We start from the raw sequence: 20,434 nt of genomic DNA, 5'->3' as shown, positions 1-20,434 counted from the left end.
AATTAAAGTCCAGGATGTATGTAGCTTTGTTACTACTTCTTCCTCTTCCTGGGAAGTATGTGCTTATACAGGTCGTTCACAGAGGTTCTTCCAAGCTTCTCTTTTCTCCTACAGTTTATCATTTAGCGTTTCCTACCACTGCAGTCCTCTTCGGTTATCATCCTTCACCTTGTCTCTCCATCTTGTTCGAGGCCTTCCAATCACTATTCGTCCAGATTGTGTCCATTATAGAGCTCTTCTTGAAGAACTTTCTTCTACCGTTCTTTTAACTTGGACAAAACCGGAAGTCTATTTCTCTCCATAGATTGGTATGAACGGTGCTTCGTATTGTTTCATTCCTTATCTTGTTCTTTCTTGCCTTATTCAGGACTCCTCGTAGAAAGAGGATCTCTGTTGCTTGTATTCTTTGCCCATAGTTCAGAATTAGCAAGTAATATGGCTTTTTATCATAGTCTCTGCTTTGTCAGGTATTTTTCAACTTTCCAATTACGTCCGATGCACAATAAAAACACTTTCAACAACTTTTTATTCTCTCCGAAAATTCATCCTTTATGTTTCTTTTCTCAGTACCAATCGACAGCTGCACATCCTTCCTTAATGGGAAAAAACTGTCCCCTAGATCAGAAACCATATTTGATTGCTTCTGCAGACTCGTGACAGAGTGGAAACTGCTAGACTCTCTGGTATGAGTCTTACTTGTTTATTAGCAGCGTTATTTCCAGGGGGAATCGTGGTTACGATTCCGCTAGGCATTTACTCGCACACAGGGAAGTACAAAATTAAATTAACGGTGATTTAGCTTTCCGACCACTCGCTAACAGAATTAAGGATAACTGACTGCATGCCTGTGGGAGAGCCTTATTGGGGTTGGGTTGTTTGGGGAAGGAGACCAGACAGCGAGGTCATCGGTCGAGCGCCTTATTCTCTAATTTGTTACTTTTATTTGATACTTACAGTGGAACGGAATGGTCTTGGTATGGAGAATATGGTCTTTTTTTGCAAAAAATTCGCATGTAGAACCCTTGAACGTCTCAGTTTTATAATTCTAATTCTTGCACTTCAATCTTTCTCTATATAATTTCGCGAAAACATCGTCGTCAAAACTGAAGGGATTCCCATCTCAGCTCCGCTTCCGTAACACTGTTGAGGATCCGACTGGCCAGTAAAAATTTTGCAGTGCATCTACGAACGGTCAAGGTCTTCCTTCGATCCGACCGTAGGGGGATTCCACGCATGCTAGCAGTACTCAGGAACAGGTCGCAGTAACGCTTTGCATATAGTTTCTTTTTTAAGCAGGGTATACTTCCCCAGAACTCTCGCACTAAAACAGTCGGCCGTTCCCCTTCCCTAGGTCTGACATTAAATGCTAGTTCTATTTCATGTCGTTTTACAAAGTTTCGTTTAGATAGTCAATCAACATGAATGAACCGAGAAGCAACCTATTAATAATGTATTCGAGCATATAGGAATATTTCTCGCTCTCATTTGCATTAACTGAGATGTACACACATCTAAAACCAGCTACCATTCATTCAGAACCTGGGAAGTCTACCCTAGCCCTCACGAATCCCCTACACCCACTGAACGAAGTCTTTCCTGTCGTAACAGCGTCGTCAGCAGTGTCAGATACTTCTCGCCTAGTCGGACTGATAGTTTACCTTCGTGGACATTAGGAGAGCTCTTGCCTCATACTTCTCTGGGGCATTCCTAAAGTTACTTTTGCCTCTGATGAGAACCCGTCATCCAGGACAATTTTCTATGTTCTACTACTCAAAAGGTCTTGGAACCAATCAAATATATGAGTGGCAAGTCCAAAGCGGCTGAAAAAAACAGGAGTGGGGGCTCCCGTACAAAAGAATAACCACCACTTTGCTGCAAAATTCTTGAGCGTGATCTAAATTGGAATATAATAAATTTCCTAGCGACAGAAGAGGCGCTGTCGACAAATCAGCAGAAATTTACAGAGAAACGCTCGTGCGAAACTCAGCCAGTTCTCTTCTTGCGTGATATCGTGAACCAAGGATGCAAGACAATCGACAGATTCTATATTCCTAGATTTCCGAAACGCGTTTGACACATTCCCCCATTGCAAATTGTTAATGAAAACCGAAACATATGGGATAGGTCCTCACATAGTCGCTCGAAGATTACTGAAGTACTACAACTCAGTACGTTGTCCAGGACGGTGAGTGTTCATCAGAGAGAAGGGTACTGTCAGGAGTGCCACAGGGAAGACAGCTCTTATGCACAATATATGCAAACGATCTCACGGATGGGTTAAGCACAATCTCCGAAAGTTTGCTGACGCCGCTATAGTGTATGGAGAAGTGGCGACATTGAGTGACTTTAAGATGGTGCTTCAGTACTTGGGCGGAATTTCTATTTGATATGATGAATGTCAGCTTGATCTTGCTGAACAGCAGCCTGTCAGAAAGGGCGTTCTTTCTGCGTGCACACTGGCACCTTTCCTTGCCGATGAGAGAGAGCTGCGTCGTATTTGTATTAGTGAAGAGTAGTTGAGTGTAATGGATGCGTGCATAGTGTCGTATTACGTTAGTGTTGGATGGGGTGGTGGTGGTGGTGGTGGTGGTGGTGGTGGTGGTGGTGGTGAAGATAGTGTGAAACCCTGTGCCAGCACATAGCCTACTCCTCTCGAATAGCACCAAAGGGGCCGCAAAGCTTAATGTCCCCATCCGACGGATGCATCACCACCAACAGTTTTTTTTTTTTGTTTGTTTTTGTTTGGGGTTTAAGGGCGCTCAAATACTGAGGTCATTCGAGCCCAGTCACAATTGTTAGAGCACATAGAATCTAGTAAAACTCAAGGGGGGGGGAGGGGGAGGGGGACACCAGAAAGTTCTTACGAAGATGCAGATAAAATACGTGAAGGAGTTAGATGTCTTTGGACAAGCCAGCCAAAGTAATGAAGCGAAGAACACGAGCAGCTGCTCGAGCGTCATCAGCTAAAATATCCTGTAAAGTAGATGGCAGAGACAGGACAACACGAGATTGACTAAAACGGGGCACGACAATAAAACATGGCGCACTGTTAATGCATGACCACAAGGGCACTGCGGTGCTGGGTCACCGGAGAGCAGGTAGCGGTGGCTAAACCGGCAATGCCCAATCCGCGACCTGGTCAGAAGGACCTCTTCTCACCGAGATAGTCGGGAGGAGGTTGTCCAAGCAGTTGGGAACGGTTTTACTGCCCGGAGTTTGTTTCCTTGAAGTGATGACCAAGTACCCCACCACAAAGACACAAGCCTCTTACAAACAACCCCACTAATGTCAGACGACGGGACACAATGGGAGGCTGGCCGAGGCAGGAGGACTGCAGCCTTGGCTGCAGCATCAGCAGCCTCATTCCCAGGCACTCCTACATGTCCGGGGACCCACAGAAAGCTGACAGGAGAGCCATCAGCAGCAGAAGAATGGAGGGACTGCTGGATCCGTTGCACCAAGCGATGGACCGGATATGGAGCTCCAAGGCTCTGAAGAGCACTGAGTGAATCAGAGCAGAGTACATACGATGAATGGCGGTGGCGGCGGGCATACTGAACGGCCTGATGGAGAGCAAAAAGCTCGGCCGCAAAGCTGGAACACTGGTCGAGGAGCCGGTATTTAAAGGTGCCGCCCCCGATGACAAAGGCACAGCCGACACCATCGTCAGTTTTGGAGCCATCAGTGTAAATAAAGGTGTGACTGGCAAGTCGCGCACGAAGTTCGACAAACCGTGAGCAATACACTGCAGCCGGAGTACCCTCCTTCGGGAGCGAGCTGAGATCGAGATAAATATGAACCGGAGCCTGGAGCCACGGTGGTGTTGGGCTCTCACCCTCTCTGAAGGTGGTAGGGAGGGCAAAATCCAATTGTCGAAGCAGGCGACGAAAGCGGACTCCAGGGGGCAGCAGGGCAGACACATACAACCCATACTGACGGTCGAGAGAATCGGCGAAGAAGGACTGATAAGAGGGGTGGTCGGGCATTGACAACAGCCGGCAGGCATAACGACAAAGCAGTACGTCGCGCCGGTAGGTCAATGGTAATTCGGCAGCTTCAGCATAAAGACTCTCGACGGGACTAGTGTAGAATGCTCCGGTCGCAAGACGTAACCCCTAATGGTGGATGGAGTTGACACGGCGTAAGAGGGATGGCCGAGTAGACGAGTAGACGAGGCTCCCATAATCCAGCTTTGATCGGACTATGGACCGATACAAGCGAAGCAGGACAGTGCGATAAGCTCCCCAAGATGAACCACTAAGAACTCTGAGGACATTAAGGGAACGTGTACAATGGGCCGCCAAATAAGAGACGTGCGGAGACCAACAAAGTTTCCTGTCCAATGTGAGCCCTAGAAACTTAGTCGTTTCCACGAATGGGAGAACAACGGGACCGAGATGTAAGGATGGCGGAAGGAACGCTTTATATCGCCAAAAGTTTATGCAAACCGTCTTCTCTTCAGAGAACCGGAAGCCGTTTGCCACACTCCATGAGTATAGGCTGTATAGACAACGCTGAAGGCAGCGCTCCAGGAGGCATGTTCTCTGGGCACTGCAGTAGATCGCGAAGTCATCGACAAAAAGAGAGCCTGAGACATTAGGTGGAATCCACAATTGGATTGATCGCTATGGCAAAAAGGGCTACGCTCAAGACGGAGCCCTGAGGCACTCCGTTCTCCTGGAGGAAGACGTCGGACAATACGGAACCCACACGTACCCTAAACTTTCGATCTGTTAAAAAGGAATCAATAAAAAGGGGCAGGCGACCGTGTAGACCCCACCTGTGCATAGTGCGGAGGATACCTCCTCTCCAACAGGTATCATAAGCCTTCTCCAAATCGAAGAACACGGCTACCATTTGGCGCCTTCGCAAAAAGTTGTTCATGATGAATGTCGACAAGGTCACAAGGTGGTCAACAGCGGAGCGGCGGCGACGAAAGCCGCATTGAACATTGGTACGTAGCCGTCGAGATTCAAGAATCCAAACTAACCGAGCGTTAACCATGCGCTCCATCACCTTACAGACACAGCTTGTAAGAGAAATGGGGCGGTAACTAGAAGGAAGGTGTCTATCCTTCCCGGGTTTGGGTATAGGAACAACGACGGCGTCACGCCAACGCATGGGGACTTGACCTTCGGTCCAGACGCGATTGTAGGTACGAAGAAGGAAACTTTTGCCTGCCGGAGAAAGGTGGGCCAGCATCTGAACGTGAATGGCATCTGGCCCCGGAGCAGAGGACCGGGACAGTACAATTGCACGTTCGAGTTCCCGCATAGTAAAGGGGGCATTATAATTTTCCAGATTCAGCGAGTGGAAGGATGGTCGCCGAGCCTCTTCTCCCTTTTTCCTGGGAAGGAAGGCAGGGTGGTAATGGGCGGAGCTTGAAACCTCCGCGAAAAAGCGGCCGAAGGCGTTGGAGACATCCACAGGATCAACAAGGCCCTTATTACCTGAAGTCAGGCCAGGTACCGAGGAGTGGGCCTTAATGCCCGACAGCGGGCGCAGGCCACCCCAGACGACAGAAGAGGGAGTAAAACTGTTAAAGGAGCTGGTGAAAGAGGCCCAACAAGCTTTTTTGCTGTCTTTGATGACTCTACGGCATTGCGCTCGGAGTCGTTTGTATCCAATACAATTCGCCAACGTAGGATGGCGGCGAAAGGTGCGTAAAGCACGTCGTCGAGCACGGATAGCGTCTCTACAAGCCTCATTCCACCAGGGGACGGAAACGCGACGTGAAGAAGAGGTAGTACGAGGAATGGAACGTTCGGCAGCATCGATGATAACAGCCGTGAGGTATTCGACCTGACTGTCACAACTGAGAAAATCGTGGTCCGGAAAGGTCGCCATGGAGGAGTAAACCCAGTCGGCTTTCGGTATGTTCCAGCTCGAAGAACGTGGGGATGGGGTGTGGTGCAGGAGACGAACGACACAGGGGAAGTGGTCGCTCGAATAGGTGTCAGAAAGGACATACCACTCGAACCGACGGGCAAGAGTGGTAGAACAGATCGAGAAGTCCAAGTGGGAGTAGGTATGAGTAGAGTCCGAGAGGAAAGTCGGGGCGCCAGTATTGAGGCAGACAAGATTGAGATGGTTGAAGACATCCGCCAAGAGGGAGCCTCTCTGACAGGATGCAGGATAGCCCCAAAGGGGATGATGGGCATTGAAGTCGCCAAACAATAAAAACGGCGGAGGAAGCTGAACGATCAGGTGCATCATGTCAGCCCGACTAACTGCAGATGACGATGGAGTGTAGACGGTACAAACGGAAAAAGTAAAGGCAGAAAGAGTAATACGGACAGCTATTGCTTGGAGTGGGGTGGTCAATGGGAGGGGATGGTAATAGACATCGTCCCGAACGAGCAACATGACCCCACCATGAGCTGGAATACCGTCCACAGGGGTGAGGTCAGACCGCTCCGAGGTATAGTGGGGAAAAGCAATACGGTCAGTTGGGCGCAACTTGGTTTCCTGGAGACCAAGGACGAGCGGACAGTGCAGGCGGAGGAGCAGTTTTAATTCCTCCCGATTAGATCGAATACCTCTGATGTTCCAATGTAACGAAGCCATCGCTAGTCAGAAAAAAAGGGGGAACGAAACGGGTGAAGAGCTGGTCACCTCGACGGCCGCGGAGGGCCAGGTTTCGAGGGAACAACGCTACAACCGACGGGAGGCGGATCCTGTTCCATCGAGTCGTCGCCAGCTGCGGCCGCTTTCCCGGGTTGCGTAGGAGGGGCAGCATCATTCGCCGACGAGAGGCCAGCTGAGCGCCTGGCAGCAGAGCGTCCCGGCGAAACTGAGGACGGCCGGGAGCAGCGACTCACGGATGGAGCGTGACGAAACGCGCCGGGGTGGAGAGGGGGATAAAGACTTCTTCTTGGAGGCCTTCTGGGAAGTCCGATGAGGCACGGGGATGGTGGGCTGGACCCGAAGAAGGTCCTCACGCGCGGGGTCCGTTTTGGAACGCCGGACCTCGGAAGCCGGGGTCCGGAACGTTTCCCCGATGGACGCCTGAGAAGAGGATCGCTTCGCAGGCGGCGGAGGAGGAGGAGGAAGGGTGGCCCCTGGGGCAGAGGGGACAGGGGCCGCGAGGGAGGAGGATTTGGAAGGGAGGGATTTGGGAGGCGGAGGCATAGACCCCGGATGGGGTAAGGAGGTGGAGGGGGGACAGGATAGGGGTGAGGATACTGTGGAAGGAGTGGACACGACTGAGGCAAACGAAGTTGTCAACGTCACGGGATGGAGGCGGTCATACTTCTTCCTGGCCTCAGAATAAGAGAGGCGATCCAAAGTTTTTAATTCTTGAATCTTCTTCTCCATCTGATACGCGGGGCAGTCTAAAGATCTAGGCGAGTGGATGCCAGGACAATTGACGCACCGAGGTGGTGGGGTGCATGTATGTTCCTCACGAAGACGACGTCCACAATCGCCACAAAGGGGCTCAGCCTCACACCGTGACGACATGTGCCCAAAGCGCAAACACCGAAAGCAGCACAATGGAGGCGGGACGTAAGGTCGCACGTCGCACCGGTAGCACATCACCTTTACCTTCTCCGGGAGAACGTCCCCCTCGAAGGCGAGGATAAAGGCCCCGGTGTCGATGCGACGGTCTTTGGGGCCGTGCTGGACTCGCCCGACGAAATGCACGCCTCGGCGCTCAAGGTTGGCCCTGAGCTCATCAGATTGCAGCAGGTCCCGATGAAAAATAACCCCCTGCGTCCTATTCAGTGCCAGATGCGGGACAATGGACACTGGGATGTCCCCTAGTCGGTCGCACGCCTGGAGCGCCGCCGACTGAGTGGCGGAGGTGGTCTTTATAAGAACGGACCCCGAACGCATTTTACTGAGAGCCTCGATTTCCCCGAAGATGTCCTCGATGTGCTGGACAAAGAACATGGGCTTGGAGGTGGCGAACGTCCCCCCCATCGGTCCGAGAACAGACTAAATAGCGGGGGAAGTACTTCGCCCCAAGCCGGCGGGCCTGTCCCTCCTCCCAGGGAGTGGCCAAGGGGGAAAGGGCAGGAGAACCAGAACCAGAGACAGTACCTTTCTTTTTAAAAGACTCGGCCGCAGAGCGACCCGATACATGTTGACGTTTCATCTGCGAAACGTCCGCCCCGATACCACCCACTCCGACCAGGGGCTCTACCCACGGGCGCCACCCAGCCTCAGCAAGGGCCACCTGGCAGGATGACCGGTGCCGGGAGTCCTGATGCCCCAAGGAGACGGGCATCTACTCCTTGGCCGACATGGGGAGGGTGCAGCTCAGGTATCGGCAGTACGATCCCTGTGTTGTCAGGGGGCTACAACCTAGAGGGTACATGACGACCCAACCACAACGGGCTGGCTACCGTGCTGGATTTCGGGTGCCATGGAAAGTCCATCATGATCGTAGGTGCAGATGGGGACGCACTATGGGCGTAATTTGTGCAACCCATCAGGCGTTTAGGCCCAATTTGAGGAATAGTGGGTGTGGTTACAACGCCGTTACAATGCTGAGTACCAAGGACTTAGTGCACTGAGGACCAGTGAGACACCACGTAAGGCGTCCTTCCCCAAAAGGCTCGTACTTCTGTAGAATTTTGAAAAATGGAGGTCAAACCCCAAGGGGGACCATCACATGGAAGGCCGAAACGGTTGAAACTCCTTTTAGTCGCCTCTTACGACATGCAGGAATACCTCGGGCCTATTCTTATCCCGGACCCGCAGGGGGAACCACCAACAGTGTCACATGCCCTCTCTCAATGATTGTTATAAACCACCACGCCGGCCGGAGTGGCCGAGCGATTCTAGGCGCTATACTCTGGAACCGCGCGGCCGCTACGGTCGCAGGTTCGAATCCTGCCTCGGGCATGGATGTGTGTGATGTCCTTAGGTTAGTTAGGTTTAAGTAGTTCTACGTTCTAGGGGACTGATGACCTCATAAGTTGAGTCCCATAGTGTTCAGAGCCATTTGAACCATAAACCACCACTTCCCCCTTGCTGGCCAAATACTGGCAGTGAAAATTTCATCCACCACCACAATTCGAATCGGCTTACTTCCGAGTCGAGCGTCGTTGCACAGGCGTACGTTAGCGACCTCGGCTCCAGAGGCAGGTAGTTGATTGAGGTGAGTAGGAAAAACAATACTACAATGCTGGAACACAGTGGTAGTGGTGTGTTGCTTGACACTCAGTTATATTCAATATTTATGCCTGACGTAACAAAGCGATATGAAATGGCTCTTAGCACTATGGGACTTAACTTCTGAGGTCATCAGTCCCATAGACTTAGAACTACTTAAACCTAAGTAACCTAAGGACATCACACACATCCATGCCCGAAGCAGGATTCGAACCTGCGACCGTAGCGGTCGCGCGGTTCCAGACTGAAGCGCCTAGAACCGCTCGGCCGCCACGGCCGGCGATATGAAATGGAACGAGGACGTAACGTCAGTTGTAAGGAAAGCGAATCGTCGACACCGAGTCATTGGGAGAATTTTTAGAAAATATGGTTCATCTGTGAAGCAGACTGTGTAAGAGAACTAGTGCAGTCCATTCTTGAGCACTGCTGGAGTGTTCGGCATACCTATCAGGTCGGACTGAAGGAAGACATCGGAGCAATGTAGAGGCGTATTGCCAGAATGGTTACTGATACGTTCGAACGACAAGCGTGTGTTACGGAAATGCTCCGTGAACTCGAATGGGAATCTCTGGAGGAAAGACTTCCTTCGTTTCGCAAAAACACTACAGAGAATATTTAGAGAACTGCCGTTTTCGACAAACTGCAGAACGCTCCCTCTGGCACCAACACACATCTCGTGAATGTACTTACTGGTAGATGTAGTAGATATCATAGATATTTCTCTCTTTTTGCATGAAATAAATTCAACAGTGAGGTCTTGGATCCTCCAGTCCTTGAAGCAGGCTGCAAGCAGCGCACAGAAAATTTGTTGTCATCAAGGCACGATGAGGATTGAGACAACAGGAAGTTTCCTGAGGCCAGACCGGAAGTGACGAGCAGCAGCTATGCAGTTAGTTACCTGTCGCTCCCGGGAGTTGGAGACGGCAGCCCAGTCAACGGCCGTGGTAGTGGGCAGGCCGCAGCGCGCGGCGGGGCACTGCGGGCAGCTAGCGGACGTCCCGTACTCCGCCCCGCCGCCCTGGAACACACCACACGGAGAGCTGAGCCGCAGCACGGGCATTGCTGGGCGCCGCGCCGCTGCTCCACAACACACTAGCACTCCTCTCTAGGGGCACTGCGTGTCGCCACACTCTGCCTATTGTGACAGCTTGCTCACAATGAAAACTAACAGCCTCGACCGCAAAAACACTTATTTCGATAGTAACTGGTTTCGGTCAGTTCTTGACCATCCTCACGATCGCCAGCTGCTATGAGGAGTTGACGTTCGTGGAGTTACAACACCCACTCCATTCAACGCCACCGGTTACCATCGAAGTAAATGTTTTTGCGGTCGACACTGTTTGTCTTCATTTTTAAAGAACTTTTTCGTCACACAGCCGTTTCTCCACGAGAAATGTTCTAAAAAATTATTATATTCAAGCCCAATGGCGTAACTTCAAAACCTGCATATGTAAATAAGTTGAAAGTTAATAACTCGTTCTCTGCAAATGGACTCTCACTGAATTTGTATAAAACACAATATATGCAATTCTTTCCTGCACAACATCTAATCACCACGGTAGAAATAGTGCATGACCAGTAAATGAAACGGAATACTCTAAATTCTTAGGGGTCTGTATTGACAGAAACCTGAATTGGAAGTCAGATGTTTAACATCTTGCCTCTGCAGTTTTATTTATTTACGGTTTATGTAACATTTTATAGACGAAAATTAAAAAAAAGTGGAGTTACTTTTTCTATATTTCATTCGCTAATGTGAACACATCGCATTTTGGCGTAAGTCTTCATTTAGGAAAAAAAGGTGTTTGTTTCACTGGAGCATGTAATAAGAATAATGTGCATTGTCCACTCAAGAGCATCTTGAAGTCGGCTCTTTCAACTATTGGGATGCATCGCTGCACATTTACTCTCTTCTGAAGTTCGTTGTCTCTAATCATAGTTTGAAAGCAACAGTAGCGACTCAGATAAGAGTGAGGTATTCATCAGCTATAAAAATCTTTGGCCATCTACCCAATGATATAAAGGATTTAATGAATAATATAATTAACTTCAAACACAAACTGAAATCATATTTGCTTGATAACTTCTGTTACTCCATAGAAGTAGTACGAAATGTGTAGGGGAGGAAAGAACGGAGGGAGGGAGGGAGGGGGAGGGAGGGGGAGGGAGGGGGAGGGGGAGGGAGGGGGAGGGAGAGAGAGAGAGAGAGAGAGAGAGAGAGAGAGAGAGAGTTTAAAATACCTTGAGAAATCATTTAAATGGTCAGTGTGTTGCCACTACTGCAAAAATGACTTATCACAGCGAGAGGCCGCCAGTATCATTCACAGAATATGCAAACTAACGGCATTAGCAGTGGCTGAAGTACTGACGCAACAGATCTCGATAGATGATGACGCAACAGCTCTCGATAGATGATGATGACGCAACAGCTCACGCCTTCCTGTGTTGTCGACAAGCCTACAACTACTTTTAGATTTACAAAAATACATGAAAAGCAGCAGTAGTCAATGTGTTTCAACGGTAATGTTAAACGAAAACAATGAGAACACGGTCATGACTAATTAGGTCCCTTCCACGCGGACGTCATGGATCAGGATGCTGCTCTCTTCAGCCGGTCATCGGCGTAATGAGTCGAAGTCCCGGTCGCTGCAGCTTGTATATTACGTGATAGCCGAACCCCTACATGTCGGCGTGTTGTTTACTGGACAAGTCAGTTACAATACATTCCCCACAAAGAAAGTAGTTTAGGCTGCGAGTGTTTTGACCATGAAGAAACGCAATATACAAAAAATAAAGAACTGTTATGCCCACCCAGTATTAGGATTTCGATTTTTATTTGGAAGTTAACACTTCTTTCACTTCTGGCAATGTTTATTAACGTGAAAATACCGAGCTGCATCGTCGTTCGGAAACAACGTTAAACTATAAGCCATTCTATAACAGAGTAGTCTTTCAAAAGTGAGAGGAAAGCAACAGCATACCACATCCACAAGAACCACGCCTAGTAAAGCTCTGTGCTGTTTAAATCAACATCCGGACTGACAACAGCTTTACTTTTTTAATGTAACACTCCCAATCAACTCTCGATTGAGATTGGCACAGAAGACGTCTACCACACGGTATCCTGACGATCAACAGTGGGCAGAAACAGAGATGCTGACTTGAGTGTGCCGAAATTTAAAGAAGATAAATGACGACGAATACGACAGGTGACAAGAGGCTCACTGCCTCCCGTCTGGAGATTTTCGTCTGTCTTCGTGCAATGCACAAGTAATGGCGATTTATTTCATTTCATATGCTACACGACGGCTACAGTGAGCCAAAGACGTATCTCCGTGCGCCTCGAGTGAAATGGTGTGAGGCATAAGATTCAATGTAAATTGAGTCGTTCAACTGGATGCATATGGATGCACGGCCTCGCGTATGAAAGATAGCTTATCTCATTGGCGTCGGTCACTCAAAATGGTTCAAATGGCTCTGAGCACTATGGGACTCAACTGCTGAGGTCATTAGTCCCCTAGAACTTAGAACTAGTTAAACCTAACTAACCTAAGGACATCACACACATCCATGCCCGAGGCAGGATTCGAACCTGCGACCGTAGCGGTCTCGCGGTTCCAGACTGCAGCGCCAGAACCGCGCGGCCACTTCGGCCGGCTCGGTCACTCAATTCAGGAACAGCTGGAGGGACTATTTCCCTCAATTCAAGTTTCAGAATCCGTCGATCACTGACAGTAACGTCCCATAGTGGACAACTTAGTCCAGCGGATAGGCGCGTCTCAACACAAAAGTGAACCGTGGGCACAAGGTCACGTAGAGGATTGTGGAACATCAGAATGTGTGCGAAATGAGACCTCTGTAGTTTACATCCAATTTGAGAAAGAGAGAGGTGAAAATCTTCCCTTATCTGCTTGAAATGTTCAAAGTCAATACGGAAAAATGCAATTTTGTCATATAAAGACATGGTTGGTGACCGTGACTGTTAAATAAATTGTTGACGTTGTACAGCAACCAGCCACAAATGGGTTTTAGATTACTTTATTCTTACGGTACTCTTTCAATACAGTAACCTAAAACCAATTTGCGGCTGGTAGCCGTACACTATCAACAAACAAGGAAAAATTGCAGAAATTTAGGGCTTAACGTCCGCTCAGTGTGAAGTAGCTAGCGAAATAGTACAAGCTCGGATTTGGGAAGGAAATCGGTCATATCCTTTTCAAAGAATTTTCCTTAACTCATTTAGGAACGGATTAGGACCGCTATCTTCTAAAGAATTGACGTCTTGCCATTACGCCGATAAAGACGCTTTTTCCTCCAGATTTGGCGATAGGACATGAAATATGGCCTTACTTTCTTATCCGTAACTAAGGAAACAGTCAGTAGTACGGCGTCACAACTCTTCCGATTGATGATTACTATCGTGAGCACAGAAAAGTCTTTCTGACATTTTCTTTTTTTTTGAGACGGCGAAGGCGTCACATACAGCAACAAGCGGTTCACTAAGGAATTCCATAATTTCATTAGCTATTACGAGGAACAGTTGGCACAAGAATCTAAAGGGTTCGAAATTCTCGAAGATAATGCGTGGGCGCATTCTCTTCCATTGCACAACCCGGAACTGACGCCCATCGACAGCTACCTCTTTTGTCCAAAATGACCGGAAGGAAAGTAAGGTCGGATCATGCCCAACTTTGTCTCACCCGCCTCGCCGCTGGTGGAGAAGCAGAACATCCGTGAAAAAGTTGCCGCACACCCATTACACAATGCCTTTGCAGGTACATCTGGCTTCAGGTTAAGTGTTGTCGTACAAATATTTTTAATTAGGATACGCGAAGAGGAAAGTAGGAGGATAGGGTGAGGAGAGAAACTGCGTTTGGCTTTCACATTTTTTTAATAGTAAGAGGAAATAAAGGCTATGTCAGAAACTTTCTATGTTGAGAGAAAAAACTACCAACCCCAGATACAGCTATGACAATTTTCATTTTTCGTATATCAACTCGAATCTCTCCTGTAACTCTCTCTTTCATCAAAACGGTGACTAATCGAGAAGCTGTAAAATAATTTGATGTGTTGGATTACTTCCACCTCAATTGCGTTACTAGTAAATGAATCCCACTCGCAGTTTCGTCTACGTCGTCAAGCGCTTTCCTCAATGTACGAGTACAGTTCTAGACAACTGTTAGCATGAGCAACTAACGGTCTCGAAATGCACCTCTAGATAGATTTAATTTCCTTGCCCAACGTCCTTTTCGTTCTGTGAAAGTGCTACACTTCTCGTTCCCGTCGGGGCACGTCTTTCACCTGCCTTCGGGGCCACGCCTAGACCTTGACTTCCGGCCGCTGCCGCCTGCAGGGCGCAACTGCTTCGATCTCACTTTTTGCAAGTTTCGATTCGAAAATTACTACACTCCACAAAAGGTGAGTTTCAAATAGTTTACACAGTATATCGATATGAAACTTCAACAATCGCTAAGAAAGAAAGAAGGGCCAGCTCTGAAAACCGATAGTTTCAAATAGGATGGAACGTCACGACATTGACATGTAATTTTGATATTCGTTCACACAATATTAATGAGTTTTCCTAAATAGCATAAAATTAATGTTGCGACCCCGGATACGCATAGCTCAGACGATTGTTTACAATCTACACGATGCTCGTCACTTAAAAAGATTTACTGTTTCTTATTATCCAACTAGCAAGAAGAACTGAACTCTAAGCAAATGTAATATTTTAACCATTAGACATTTTCCATACCAACGAAGAAGATTCCTTGAGATATGGGGTGTAGTACCAATATACAGAAAACATTGGCTGAATATAGAAACAGACTGACGAAGGAATCAAGTAATTCAAACTACTGACAATCACTTTAACATTACACAAAAGACTTTGCACCTACGAGGGTTCTATTATTTCTGAAGGAAGCCGATAAAACTTTCTCTGTATCTAACATTAAAATTCTGCACGAGTAAAGCAGAAGAGCCGAAGTCACGTTGATACTAATAGAGTTTGCGACTAATAATCCCTATTTCTCCATTTAAGGACAAACCGTTGATATCCGGTCAAGGACGGTGACATCAGTGTATAAATCACCAAATGCTGAATGCAAGTTCATGGAACCCTCTAATTTTCAATCCCAGTCAATAAAGCTGGTCGCGGGTGACTTCAACTGCCACAGCACATCTTGGGGTTACTGGGAGACTGATAAGTGTGGTGAAGATATTTAAGAATGGGCTGAACAGATGGGGTTGATATTAATATATGACCTACAGCTGCCATCATCCTCCAAACATGGGAGATGGCGTGGCCAGTATAACCCAGACAACATATTTATTCGTGACCATATTGCCCAGCAGGCAAAGAAGGAAATTTTGGAGTCTCCCTCACACTCAGCAGCGACCAGTGATCTGCACTATGGCAGCTACGTTGCAGCAAGAAACTGCCCAATTTAAAAGACGATTCGATTTTACGCGAGTCCAGTGGGAGAATTTCAGCCACAAACTCGATAAGGAACTCATAAAGCTTGAGCCAAACACAGAGTTGTATGATATGCTTATCAAATTAGTTACAATCATCTCTCGTGTATATATATATATATATATATACACCTAGAGGATGCAGAAAATCTTACATCCCTGGACTCGATAACGAGTCAAGATCTCTCCACCGGAAATACGAACACCTGTTTGAAACTGACCCATTCTCTGAAGAAACAACTCAACAGGCAAGGAACTATTGAATTCTATATCATCAACAAGCAGAGAGAAAAGTTGTGGCTGTGGTATAGTGAAACAACTAGACATGAATCAGAACAACCGTAAGGCGTGGGAGCTGCTGAAGAGACCTAACAGTGATCCCGCAAGTTCTCGTCCAAGCCTATTTAATGTAACACCTGCTTAAATTGCACATCAACTATTGTTGAATGGGAAAACTAAAAGAAGAACTGTGCACAGGAATCTTCAAAGAAATACTGATGTTAAAGACTAAATTGGTACTCCCTTCAGCATGGAACAACTGGAAGCAACTCTTCAATATGTGGAGAACAATTAAGCTACAGGCGTAGATATCTAAGACCAGAACAAATTAAAATGTTTGGGCCAGTAACAAAGCAATAGATCTTAAATGTAATGAACACTTCCATTTCAAAATTATATGTTCCTAAGATCTGCTGCAAAGCCAAAGTTGTTGCACTTCCCAAGCCTCGAAAGGAACCAACTGATCCTAAACCTACCAGTTTCTCTTCTTTGCCAACTGTCCGAAGTCCTGGAAAGGCTAATCCTCAATCACATCTCCCAACATGCAGATAAAAATCTTATAAATGAGCAGTTTCTGCCCAGGAAGGTGATGCTACAGTTAAATTCTCACTCTGATTCAGTATGTAGAAGATTGATACGAAAGAGGACAAATCACAGGAGTGGCATCCAGAGGTCTGTCAGCAGCGCATGACACCGTCAACCACAATTAGAAATGGATATTCAGTTACAAATGGCTACCACTTGGCACATATCATCTAGTTTTTTGTGCAAAACAGCTTTTTGTCACTCTACATAACACGAAAAGCTGACGGAGGAACTTTGAGAATGGTCTCCCTCAAGGTAGCGTACTGCCACCCCTGCTGTACAACATCTACACTAACGACCAACCAATGAACCCTGAACAAAAACATTTATTTATCCAGATAACACAGCAATTGCTCAAGGCAAAACCTCTGAGGAAGTGGAGACGAAGCTGACAGCAGCCCTCGAGGATCTCGGCAAGTATTATTATGATAGCCACCTGAAGCCAAATTTCAGAAAGATGCAGGTCTGCGCCTTTCATATGAGAAACCGGGAAGCCAGGGGGGAGTTAAGTACTACCTGGAGAGGGGCAACAACTATGTCACTACGATACTCCACAATACCTGTGAGTAAAGTTGGACCGTAGTCTCTAACATTTAAAGATCAGTGCCAAGAAACAAAGCTGAAAGTATCTGCTCGGAACAATCTCGTACGTAAACTTCCTGCCACCTCCTGGGGATCGCAGCCTGACGTGCTCCGTACATCCGCCCTGGCACTATGCTTCTCTGCAGCAGACTACGCAGCACCAGTCTGGCGTAATTCCACACATGCTAAACAGGTGAACGTGGCATTTAACGAGACTGGACGCGTTGTGACTGGCTCCTTACGACCAACTCCTGTCACCAAACTCTGATCACATTATGGGTATAGCGCCACCTGACATCCTTAGAAGAACAAACTGCAGAAATTGAGAAAAAGAAGCAGGAAACCTATCCCAGGCATCCCCTGTTCAGGCATGAAGCACAGAGATCTAAGCTGAGGTCGAGGAGGAGCTTCATGCACACATCATCAGCAATTCCGTCAGCACAAGGAACTCGCAGAACAGAGCTGTGGCAAGATTCGTTAAGTGGAAGGGATAGAAAGATCATCATCAAAGAAGAACCTGCTGTGGGCTTTCGTCTGCCATTTGCTTTATGGAAGACTAAACCGACTAATAACACGAACGTTAAGATACAAGGCGAACCTCAGGAAGTGGTGTTACACCACTTAGGAGGAATTATGTGAGGGTGGCGACCTTCAGGAGATACGTAATCTCCCGGTCTGCAGAAACCTACCCGATCCTTACACCACAGAAAATCATTGTGAAACAAGAGATAAGGCCATCAAAACCACGGAATTCTGGAGCTTGCGGTCCAGTTGTCTTGCTTTATTGTGTTATTACTGTCAGTATCTTGTATTACTGTACAGTACTTTTATTTAACCTGTTGCATTCTCATAATTTTGTGTATCTAAGTCCTGGACACGTAAAATAAAACACGTAAGTAAATTGCATAGAGTTCACATTCTACCATTCGAAGGTTTCTGGAACTTTTCGTATCATAGCATTTTGATTATTTATTGTAGCAATATGGAAAAGCTGTATAAGCAAGTTGTGGCTACAATGTTGAAAGTAAACTTGAGTATTTAATTCGTATGGAGTATAGTTATTAAATCATTGGTGTGGTAGAGCAGGAATGAGACACCTCGCCGTAACTTGACGAAATGTTTAGTACAGAAACACCACTTTATTGTCCCTGGCGAAGACGAATAACAACAACGTCCTACATTAAAATCTTTATCGAAAAATAATGAGAGGGAAAAAAAAGGAGAGATGAGTTAAGAGCAAGACAGGTTGAACAGCTGCTTTTCCTCCGAAATTTACAAGATTAAGCCAAACAAAGCCCGTTATTAGCGACTAAATTCAATAAATGTGGGATATTCGCACCTATACACTCCGACCTGACTGCAACCGCACGCAATTCAGGACCCGCAAGCATCAGGCGTTGTCCGCTATCTGCACAGGCGTCTGCGAACAAGCTAGTTTCGGGTAGCAAACCAGCGTATCATCATCAATAACAACCAACAACGCGGCTTATCACCAAGAACCCAGGACGCTGCCACTGCAGGCGCTACTCTCGCGAGACGCAGCTAGCATAGGAATCTTCCCTCCCCGTCAGTAGTACTCCGAGAAGTCAGTCATCGGTGGGAGTTACTCCAGAGACATTGTGCTGAAGACTCCGCGGTCACTCACTCGGAGTGTACTACCGACCACCGCCGACAATCGCCAATCATGGGCGGACCATTAGCTCAGTGCGAATCAGACTTGCAGACGTAGGGCTCGTGTTAAATCTCACTGCGCTGGGGCTGCATCATGAATGTTCCCATAGAGCTACCAGCTAAGTCCAATGTCTTCCTGTAACCCATACAGGTGGAACGGTTGCTTGATAGTGTTATTTCTGCCTGTAACTGTATCCTGAATGTGTGTTTTACCTCCAGTCTCTGTGATTACAGTCATTCCTGCGTTCACCTTTCACCATTCGCATACGCAGATACTGGATGTTTATAACTAAAATGGAGCTACTCATAGAGGTCCAGTTTGGGCTGGAACTACTGCATGGCACAGAAAATGTCAATGCAGTAATTTACGCAGGAAAAACATTGGTTCCAATTTTAGCCTCCAGGTGCAAATCTGGCGCTGTGAATGCAAGGAAGACTTACAGATTTGTTTCTGTATGTAATGGATTATGAACGAGACATAGGCACAAAAGATCAGACAAGTAAGAAAGGCATAGCGCTGATTTTATTATTAAAAGCCGCTTGCACAATTTATTCAATATGAGCACCGCAAACGTCGACGATGTTTTGTACAGCGCCAGATTTGCACCTGGTGGTCAAAAATTGGAACTAATCTTTATCCAGCATAAATCTGTTCCGCATTATATCTAATAAGTTACGCTGCCACTGTGCACTTTAATTATAACCAGCCAGTACTTTAATGGCGACGTGGATGGTTCCGGACCCACGCAATTTGCCACACTTCTTAATGGCGATTAGGACACAGTTTTAACCACTTCTCAAAGCCTCGTCCACGGTATCAATGGCGGCGTGGATAAAAATCTTCTTGGCAACATCTTTTGCCACAAAGTTCCACCTTTCATTGTCGCAATTTCATCGCTGGTAACATCTCTCTACGTCATACTCGTTTCAATAATTGAACTGGTAACGATCATAGCACTACAGTATAACGTCTCCCATCCGACTGCCGCGCCCTCCAATCTACCTATGAGGTTTTACTGTTGCGTCTACCAACTGCAGCTATGACAGGTCCTCTTTTCGAGGGTAGCACTGCTTCAGGGAAAGGACTAGGTGACGAGATCACACATTTCGGAGACTCCAGCAGCGCTTCTTACAATCTCGCCTAATCCCAGGTTTAGCGACGAGATACCACATTTTCGTCGTCGGTCGTACTCAGGAAGGCTCTCCTTGCTGCTTCGGCCTGACACTTCTTCCGTTTGGTGCTAGTACCCCTTTTCAGTTCTTGTCCTCTCATTAGCACTACGTCTTCTGTTGGCTCTGGCCTCTCTGTGACATTGCATTTTCAGACTGGACCTAGTACGGCCTCTGATTTCGATCAGCTCTCCTTAAGTGTGTCCTCTGATACTGCCTGTCGTTGTAATCTCAGTGTACCTTTGCGATGGACTGCACTCTTTTTGTTTTCGTGTTCTAATGTCTCACCCTGTGTCGAAAATTCACATCTGTCGCGATCACCACACCAACAGGCCTCCACTATGATTGGCCTCTGTCCATCTCCGAGGCCACCCGGCCTCTAGCAGTCTGAGGATCCAGGACTGCCAGGATAACCCACTCCGGGGTTATGCCAGCCAGTGGTAGTTTTGCGCACAATGGACTCCTCTGGCGCACCGCCCTCTATCTGCCGGCCTTACTGGCTCCGCCGGTCTCTTCGGCTGAACGGGTCACTATTCGTCATTCCTTTCCC

At 47.4% G+C, this 20,434-nt stretch overlaps 1 protein-coding gene across 6 annotated transcripts in view; it reads right to left on the bottom strand.

Annotated features, from left to right (window-relative positions):
- LOC126253151 (serine/threonine-protein kinase tousled-like 2) overlaps window positions 1-20,434 on the bottom strand; it is a 599,627-nt gene that overhangs the window by 132,874 nt on the left and 446,319 nt on the right. For all 6 annotated transcript variants that reach the window (XM_049954296.1, XM_049954299.1, XM_049954297.1 and 3 more), the window contains one exon: window positions 10,019-10,138. In XM_049954296.1, coding sequence (XP_049810253.1) covers window positions 10,019-10,138 — 120 coding nt within the window. The remainder of the gene's footprint in view (window positions 1-10,018; window positions 10,139-20,434) is intronic.

Source organism: Schistocerca nitens, chromosome 4 (assembly GCF_023898315.1).
Source record: "Schistocerca nitens isolate TAMUIC-IGC-003100 chromosome 4, iqSchNite1.1, whole genome shotgun sequence".
NCBI classification, from domain to species: domain Eukaryota; kingdom Metazoa; phylum Arthropoda; class Insecta; order Orthoptera; family Acrididae; genus Schistocerca; species Schistocerca nitens.
The sequence above is the reverse complement of the archived record's forward strand: the minus strand, read 5'-3'. Positions and strand labels throughout refer to the sequence as shown.